At 42.2% G+C, this 9,879-nt stretch overlaps 1 protein-coding gene across 2 annotated transcripts in view; it reads right to left on the bottom strand.

The window, feature by feature from the left end:
* EXT2 (exostosin glycosyltransferase 2) overlaps nt 1-9,879 on the bottom strand; it is a 161,070-nt gene that overhangs the window by 116,209 nt on the left and 34,982 nt on the right. For both annotated transcript variants that reach the window (XM_012001352.1, XM_012001351.1), the window contains exon 7: nt 9,078-9,171. In XM_012001352.1, the coding sequence (XP_011856742.1) occupies nt 9,078-9,171 (94 nt within the window). The remainder of the gene's footprint in view (nt 1-9,077; nt 9,172-9,879) is intronic.

Below are 9,879 nucleotides of genomic sequence, written 5' to 3'. Positions count from 1 at the left end.
AAAAAAAAAAAAAAAAAAGAGAGAGAGAAGTGAACCTCTTCCATGCCAAGATGTAAAATGTACACCAGAACCCACAGGAATAAATTCCCTTTCAAGTTTCCAAGCCCAGAAGCAAATGCATAATACATCCGTAGTTGTAACTTACTGTGGTTCTTTAAGACCACTCTGCATTCCTTGGAGGCTCCTTCTAATACTCAAATGCTGACTGCCAGCATAGAGCGGGGGGGCCAGAATCTACATGCTCTGAGTGATCTCATTTAATCAATACAACTACTCCATGTTATTATCAGCTCCAGGTTATAGATAAAAAAACAGAAGCTAAAAAACCGGTACACACCCAGCAAAGCAGGATTCAAATTCAGGTCTCTCCAACTCACAGGCCCACGGGGCTTTCCAGTACCAACATTCTTCAAACTTTCTGGACTGGGACCCACAGTAAGAAACACACAAATACATTTTATGCAACAACTCACTACTGGAACAAAAGTTACAGGAAATATTTACCCTTACTTTGTATAAAGCTCTCTAATAGTTTCCTATTATATTTCATTAAAAAAAAAATGCCAGTCGTGAACCACTGAATTGATTTCATGATCTCCTAATGAATCATTACCTTCAGTTTGGAAAATACTGCAGTACACCATGAAAAAAAAAAAAAAATCACCAGACTGGGAGTCAGGAGACCTAGGTTCCAGCTGCAGACTGGGCCTAACAATTCGTTCTCAAGATTACTCCAACTCTAGGGCTTGCTTGCCATTTGTAAAATACAAGGAATGGGATGAATAATTTCTAAGGTCCTTTCTAGCTTTTTGATTTCTTTCCTAAATCTCTTCAATTATATTCACTGCTTTCCCCTTGCCTCACAAATCTTTTCATTACCTTCCGCTTGTTAGTTACCATCCTTACCTTCAGTTCTCAACCAAGTTCTTTGTTGCTGGTATTCAAAGCTCTCCCCTGCCTCCCACGCCTGGGCCACCAGATGCTCCTCTTACCTACTAGTCTTTCCACAGAACCTCCTGGTGGAAGTCAGTGCCCTGATGCTCACCCTCCCTATCTGAGGTTACCCAGTTGTGAAGATTCCTTTCACCTTCTGATCCACTCTGATCTTGAGGTCATTCCTGGCTCTCCTTAGCATAACTGAGTACATCGCACTCCTGGCCTTATAATTTATGTATTACTGAAAGTTCTCTTTCCAGCAACCTGAGGGCTTTTCTTAAAGACAAGATCTGTGCCCACCCTTTAAAACGTCTCCCTCAATATGCCAATACAATACTAGGAACAAAGCAAGCAAGTCCTTAATACATATTTATTTAACTGATTTGCATTATGAAATTAAGGACCCTAATTCTCCTAAATTTAAAGAATGCTTAGGTGAGCTACTCTTAGAAAAGTCACCAAACCAATTAAAACTGGTATCACAGTAAGACGAGCGACCTATACAGACTAAGATCCACATACTACTCAATTGTATTTGCCCACAGACAAGACAGACCGAGGCTGCCAGGGAAAGTAACTTTATGGTCTCTCCATCTGGACTGTGAGGATTTAGATCTCAGAAGCTATACAAAACAACTGCAAATCAGTCCAAACCTTAAAGACAGGAAAATTTATTTACAGGCCCTAGTGCATTGTAAATCTGAGACAGTTCTATTAAAATGCTTTTCTTGGCTTACCATCAGATACTTGGTAAAAGTCTTTTTCCAACAAGGTTCTTAATACCAAAGTCGAAAAAAATAGTTAAACACATAAAAATCATCCTCCTTAGGCATTCCAATTAAATGAGGCCTTATTTTATGCTGCTTTAAAACAACACATATTGACCACTTTCCTTCACAATAGGGATATACATACATAGGAGAACTCGAACAGAATATAGAGTGCTACTGGAAAAAAAAAACCCTGAAATTTAAAATATCCCACAAAATGATTACACCCATCACCAAGGCTCTCCCACTGGCCAAAGAGCATCCCTTTGTATCAGAACCATGGTTGTCTATTTCACAGGAAGAACTCCAGGGATCAGGTTAATGTGCTCTGTTTAAGGGAAGCAGCCAGTAACTGTTTAAGGGCAAGTACAAAAGCAGAGACTGCAAAACACAGCATGAAGTGGCATGTCAGAGGGGAGGAGGAGGGGCAGGGAATATTTTGGCATTTTTTAAAAAGCCCCAAGAGTCCAGTTTATGTATATTTTTAAAAATCCTCAATTTCACAGTGGGGGTGCAGGGTGGATAAGAATGGTAGACATTATAATATTGATAATGGAAATTAGAGTGAAACCTTTTCCACATTCCTCATAATATATTTCCAGGGATGTGTCCAGTCCTAAATGTCTCAAGCAACCACTTTTTCAAGGAAGACTATTCAATAAGCACTTAGCTTGAATTGTTGGGAAGCTCATCCTGATTTTTACCCTCAATCCAGGCCACACAGCTCTGTGGTTTGAATGAAGTTGTAGGCAGCAGAACAGAGTATGCTGCTTGTCTGTCCCTCACATGTTGTGTGGTCTTGGGAGGATTACTTTACGTCTCTTTATCCTCAGTTTCTTCACATAAAAAAATTGAGATTACTCTTCTAATGGCCTAGCTTACCACTCTGTTGAGTCTGCTTTGTAAACTGGTGTACGCTGGGGGTGGGAAATGAGAGAGAAATGGACACAGACAGCTATATAACTGTCATGGACATAACAGACTGGCCAGCGGCACAGGGAACCCTCAGATAATACATCAGTCCGGGTCGCTAAGGTTTCTAGACATCTGAAGGTTTACACCTTTAAGCAAATAACACTTTTTAAAAATAAAACAAACATTTTAAACAGAAAACTTTATAAAATATATTATGCAAGATCCAATATCTTAAAAACATACAAGCTAAACGAAATTAAACTTAGCTTAGAGATTCAGGGGCATCACCATGAATAGTAATTTCTATATTTCCTCGATTTTAAGATGCCCCATTAATAATAATACTTTTGTGGGAAGAAACAGAAACTACGTTTGATGTTCAAATTGATGATAAGACTTATTTGGATGTCAGAAATTCAAAATATGGAAAATAAAGATGTACTTCTCTAAATTGAGGAATTCTGCCATCTTATAATGATATATCCAGGATATAGTGAAACTTGAAAAGCTGGCTGTCCTTACATTCAACATGCTGAAAATTCTTTATTATTAAAAATAGCTTTTCCACCTAGTGCAGTGGCTCAAGCCTGTAATCCCAGCACTTTGGGAGGCCGAGGAGGACTGATTGCTTGAGGCCAGGAGATCGAGACCAGCCTGGCTAACATGGCAAAACCCCATCTCTACTAAAAATACAAAAATTAGCTGGTTGTGGTGGCATATGCCTATAATCCCAGCTTCTTGGGAGGCTGAGGCACGAGAATCACTTGAACCCGGGAGGCAGAGGTTGCAGTGAGCTGAGATCGCGCCACAGCACCCCAGCCTGGGTGACACAATGAGCCTCTGTCTCAAAAAAAAAAAAAAAAGCATTTCCATCTTCTTTATTCATACCAGATTGGCAGATAACCCATCTCAGATACCTTCACTGTTAGTAGCCTTTCTTCACTTTAAAAGTGTGGCGTCCAAACTACTATGACTATGGAAACCAAATAATTAAATGTGTTGAAATTGTATGCAAGTAGGATAAAATAAGAGACCCTTCATGGGGCTCTCCTACAAAGTACATGAACTTTGGTGTATGCACACACATTTACTGTTCTGTGGCCTCTTCTACTCTCTTCTTGATCACTACTAGGCCCAACTATAGTCTAGAGGTTTTATTTTCTTAAATAAAAGTGCTTTGTCTTTTTCCTAATCAGCCCACTACATCTTCAAGTACTTCTCTGCAGCACCAATATTTGGCATGCTTAATAGAAAAATATGAAGGCACACTGAGATGGATCAGTGTAGCAGACTGAAAAGAAACTGGTATTTTAATGTACCCCAAGTGTTAAAGGCTAGAGAGAAAAGAAGATGCTGAATGTTTCTGCCACCTCAAAGGCTTCTAGTCAATTGAGTACAAAGAAGAGTTCAAAGGCAAGGCAGGCTCCTGACTTCCACCTCCTAGTGTGGCTGAGGTTAGAGGTCACTGCTGGTGGAGCCACTGACCAATAAAAGAATGTTTGGAAATTCTACTCAACAGATAAACTGGGGATCCATTTACACCTTCCTCCCTATCCACACAAACATTTCTAACGATACAGTCTAGTGTCTATCCAGCCTTCCGAGCCCCCAGATTGTGTACTTTTTCTTTGTGATTCAGGGGAGACTGGGGATATGAATGTTCCATTTAACTACAGAAAAATATTTAGCTGCATACTTCTGCCTGCCTTCCAACATAAGAAAGATGGCTGATGGAACTCTCATCTCAAGGCCTACCTCAAATTCTACATCTCCAATAAATTCATCCTGACAGCTTTAGCCCCAGCTTTCTCTCTTCCATTTCAGACCCTTAATGTACATAGAAAAATTGGCATCCTCTTCTCAACTTTCTTTATGCTTATACCCATATATCCCCAACACAACTATTAGTCCTTTGTGAATGTGGATCACGGATTTTTTTTATCTCCTATAATCTCTCCCCGCTCCCCGCAAAAAATAATAGGAATTCAATACATTGACTAGTTAATCATTAGCTCACAGGACAATAAAAGACCAACTGAGAAGTCAGCTTTATACGGTCACAACTACTATCTTCTACTGACTTAAGGAACTGTATTTTAACTTCCCCACAAAAAGCCCTATAAGCCCCCAGTAGTCTGTCCAGTGCCACGTACGGCAGCACTGCTCACTGGTGACCTTCAGGAATAGATACCAGAGACACAGGTTGTACTTTTTTTCAAAAGTCTTAATCTAACTATAGCTGTTACTTACATTAGGCTCTAATCTTGTTGTTAACCTTTTGGCTGCTACTATCACATCTAAGGTCAAGAGGGGAGTTTAATTTCTTTTCTTTGTCAGGCAGAATGACTTTCTCCCTTGGTACACACAAATTCCCATCACAACAAGGACTTCCACCACTGCAGACATCGGTCAGATTATAGCCTTTCTGATTCTAAACTCTAAGCTGCAAAATGTTGCTCCAATACCTTCCTCACCGAGATCCTACCCCACATTTCTGGGGCCAGATCAGAAAGTTTGGCTCCATTGCACCTAGGGAGAGTAAAATCCTGTGCTAAGCACTATTTCTTCCTCATCTGAAAGAAATGGTCTCTAGAGAGCAGCCATCAGGAAGATGTCAGTGTGAAACACTAGAGTGGCTCATGGCATTTAGGATTTCTTGGAAAGATTTAAATACTCAGAGGGAAAATGAGTTAATTAAAAGTGGATGGAGCCCTCTGCTGGCTACAACTGTTCAATGCAGCTCCGTAAAGCTAGTTCAGAGTTTCTAGGCAAGCAAATCCCATCCTCTGTTCCTCACCCTGAGTTCATTCTGACACATCATCTAGGGGCTCCAAGATATCACCTACTGATACAATAGGCTTTCCCCTAAAAGTTGATGCCTGTCTTGCAAAAAGACCCACCTCTGACCTCCCTAAAGAGAATTCACTAAGATACAGGAACTTTTCAGAATCAGGTGTTTTACCATTTTTTAAATTACTCCTGCCAAGGTCAGGTTAAATCAATAGAAGGTAAACAGAAAGCAAAATGACAAGAATGTTTTGGAAACAGTGTATTTTGTTACAGAACCAAAGAACTCTAATTTTAGAGAGATGAGACATTAACTATCTATAAAGAACAGCGGTTCTCAATCAAAGCAATTTTGCCTGCCCTCTACCCTCAACCCCAAAGGGAACAAGTGGCAAGCAATGTCTAGAGACATTTTTCGTGATCACAACTTGAGTGGCGGGGGGTGCTATTGGAATCTAGTAGTAGTTGAAGAAACCTAGTCATCCTTCATACCTAACTGGAAATTACTTTAACCAGATAATCTCATATCTAATTGAGATTAGCCTCCCTAGAAATGTGGGGTTGGGAGAAGAAGAGAGGTCATTTTGGGAATATGGATTACTCAGAGAAAGAGGAGTGGGACTAGTGAGGCGCCGCAGTGGAGAGCCTTAGACAGTCCGAAAGCAGCACAGGGAAAGAGGCTGTCAGAAAGCAGAGAGTTAGAAAGGGGGCTGGGAAAGTGCCAAGACCACCTTTCTTTTCAAGCTGGCGTTGTGGACTGTTCACCACCAGAGGAGGCAACTGGCCCTTGTGACTAGAGCTGTTCAAGGGGAGAAGAGATGACCACTAAATTATTAATGTTGTCAAGGAGAGTAATATTCTTGGTAGGGACAAGCATTTCATAGAGTTTTTTAACAGCCACATGGAATATGAGAGATTATTTAGCCAACCCCTTCATTTCATAAATGAGGAAATGGAAGCCTAGGGAGCTTGGGGACTTACCATGGTCATGCAATTCAAAGGGACAGAGCCAGGGATCAAACCCAAGTCTTCTGACTCTAAGTATGTCTCTTTGGACCCAAATAACCCAAAAGTACACTGTTTTAAATGACCAGCATTCATTCCATCTCAACTGCTCTATGATTCCGAGCCAACGCTGAACATGACGAAGCTTATCTCAGACCTGCAGTTCCCATACCACCCTTCTACGGGCAACAGTACTCCATGAGCTGGCAGTAGACGCCGCTCCAAAAACCAAATGATTCTCTTTCCTAGCTTCAGGGTGGAGGGGTAGAGAAGAAACTGAATAAAATTTGTGCATTTTAACCTCCCCAGTTTTTTCTTAACCTTTCTAGACTAGATTCTAGTATAAAATAGTCTCTGCTTTAGCATATAATTCTCTATTTAGTTTTATTAATAAATCAAAATTCCATAAAAAGTAACAAAAGTGGGCCAGGTGTGTTGGCTCACGCCTGTAATCCCAGCACTTTGGGAAGCTGAGGCGAGCGGATCACTTGGGGTCAGGAGTTCGACCAGCCTGGTCAACACGGTGAAATTCTGTCTCTACTAAAAGTACAAAAATTAGCTGGGCATGGTGGTATGTGCCTGTAGTCCCAGCTACTCAGGAGGCTGAGGCAGGAGAATCACTAGAACCCTGGTGGCAGAGGTTGCAGTGAGCCAAGATCATGCCACTGCACTCCAGCCTGGACTACAGAGTGAGACCTCTTGGGGTAAGGAAAAGGTAATATAAAGCACACAAATATTATGACTCCTCAAGGAGCATTTCCTTCTACACAAGTTTTAGGAACCACAGGTTTAGATAAAAAATCTAGAGATCTCTGGACTGATTTTCTGATTCACTGAAACCTAGATGAAATCAGTGGTTAAATAACAACTGGGAAACCCAGAAACTTAAAACGAACATGAGGATGTTATAAAGAAACTGCAGGGAAGCTAAAACTAACCTGTGATTTGTGTTCTAACCAGAATGCCAAAATGTTGTACAGATGAGGTCACTGAGGCCCAGAGAAGGCAGATCCTTACCTAAGGGTACAGAGTTTGTAACCCACAGAGCTGACACCAAAGCCAGGCATTCTGAGGTAAGAACCTACAGACTCAATCTGTGTCTAATAAGAAGTTCACTGTCATAATAAAGAGGGTGGACTGAACACATCCACTGACCCCTCTCTCTCCTAAAACCCTAAAATGACAAGAGGAATTTTCTAAATTAAGGTATGCATACCCTAAGATAAAGAAAATGAAAGACAAGATAACAGCATCAGAATGTGGAAGCTGAAAAGTAGAGGAAGAAGTGGTAACTGATGCTATAGACTCAAGACAGCGGCCTCCTAAATCAGCCGAGAAAAACTTGAGTCACATTGCAGAGCCCCAAGTCAGGGGAAGAGTGGGGTTCAAGCAGGAGGACAGACTGAAACTTTAAGAAACAGTCAGAACCTCAGATCCCCTCCCCACATAGCCAGGCAGATGCACTGCCCCCATCCAGACAGAAGCCTGTGGCCCATTCCTGGGACAAGGCCAAATGCAGGCTCTCTGCCTGAGGGTGGGGGTGCCGAACTAACAGCAGGGGGTTGCATGGGGCAGCTACGCACTTACTGCTGAGAATCTGCCAAGCCTCTTTTCCGGCTCTTCTCCCACACAGGTGATTTTGACAAAGATTAAACCTTTTTAAAAGTCCATTAAAAATTTCTGGGCCGGGCGCAGTGGCTCAAGCCTGTAATCCCAGCACTTTGGAAGGCCGAGATGGGCGGATCACGAGGTCAGGAGATTGAGACCATCCTGGCTAACACGGTGAAACCGTCTCTACTAAAAAACACAAAAAAACAAACAAACAAACAAACAAAACTAGCCGGGTGAGGTGGCGGGCACCTGTAGTCCCAGCTACTTGGGAGGCTGAGGCAGGAGAATGGCGTAAACCCGGGAGGCGGAGCTTGCAGTGAGCTGAGATCCGGCCACTGCACTCCAGCTTGGGCGACAGAGAGAGACTCTGTCTCAAAAAAAATAAAAATAAAAAATAAATTTCTGGGACAGTCTTCTTAACTTTTTCACCTTGCTTGATATTTAAAGCCAATTAAATGTCCTTCAGAAGAAAGAAAGGGAAGCAGGACTCAGGGAGACACCAAGTGGAGTATGAGACACTCAGAGAGCAGCCCAGGGAATGGGGCATCAGAAGGCAGAAGAGAAATTTGGAAAGAGAGGCAGGAAAATGGCAAATGTTCCAGAAGAGAGGGGAGGATTCCCTAATTACAAAGACTGACTGAACTGGGAACCTGGCTAGTTTGTGCAGCAATAGCATCATGGTCAATAGCTACACAGAAGTATTACCCTGAATGGTCCAGCTTCCATGGCTGTCTTAGTCACATGACTATCACCTGCTGTGACTACAAACCCTCCAAAGAGCTTCAGCTTTGCATCTGCTATGGTAAGACCCTAAAATTGCAGTAGGCTTACCTCTGCAGAGTTCTCTGAGAGTTATTATTTCAAACCTTATTTGACGCAACTTGCCTAACACTAATTTCCTATTGTTTAAGTTTGGTTAGTTGATCTAGTGGAGGAAGTAAACCCCACTCAGGCATTCAGCTCCTGTCCCTCTGTATCCAAACAGTCAAGGCCACCATTTCAGTACCACCCATGTCACATCCCCAAGAGGGCTGCTTGGACTTGGCCTCTTACCTGTCTCTGCATTTCTTCAATCTGTCTTTGAGGGATGCTCTGCAAAATACTGTACATATCTGACATCTTTTCTTCTGGTACAACCACAGATGCCCTGGAGACAACAGCAAAACAGTTTACATACACACAGCCCTTCACAGAAAGCATTTCTACACACAGTCTTGTTTCATTCTCACAAGCAGAAACAACACCCCAAACCTCCTTCAGCCCCACATCCCTTCCGGTAAGTATTCTCTCTTTCCCCTCCCTTCCTCACTGGCTGAACTTCTCAAAGGAGTTCTCTCACACCTTCATTTTTTAACCTCCCACTCCCTACTCCATTAATCTTTCATCCTGCCTCCACTCCACTAGTGTGCTCTAGCCACACTGGTATTCTTTCAGTCACTTGAACACACCATGCTCTGCCCTACCACAGGGCCTTTGCATGTGAAATCCCACCCACCTAGTACACTACTCTTTATTCCCTTTCTAAATTAACAAACACTTTTCTCCTTTAGCTATCTATGCAAATCTATTCATTTATCTGGTGTATATTTATGGAAGCCCTATTATAAGTGTTAACCCAACAGTGAATTAATCAGACAAGGAAGGCGAGAGAGTAAGCAGGCCAGGAGGATGCCTGGGGAACAGCATTCCAGGCAAAAAGTCTAACAAGCAAACAGCCCTGAAGAAGCACCATGGAAGCCAAGTTCCAGGAACAGCAAGGAGGCTATTGTGGCTGGAGCAGAGTAAATAAGGCAGAGAATAATACCAGGAAAGAAGAAATGGGACAGATAGAGTCACAGCAAAGAGTATTGTAGGC

The sequence above is a fragment of the Mandrillus leucophaeus genome, unplaced genomic scaffold (assembly GCF_000951045.1).
Source record: "Mandrillus leucophaeus isolate KB7577 unplaced genomic scaffold, Mleu.le_1.0 Scaffold66, whole genome shotgun sequence".
NCBI classification, from domain to species: Eukaryota; Metazoa; Chordata; class Mammalia; order Primates; family Cercopithecidae; genus Mandrillus; species Mandrillus leucophaeus.
The sequence above is the reverse complement of the archived record's forward strand: the minus strand, read 5'-3'. Positions and strand labels throughout refer to the sequence as shown.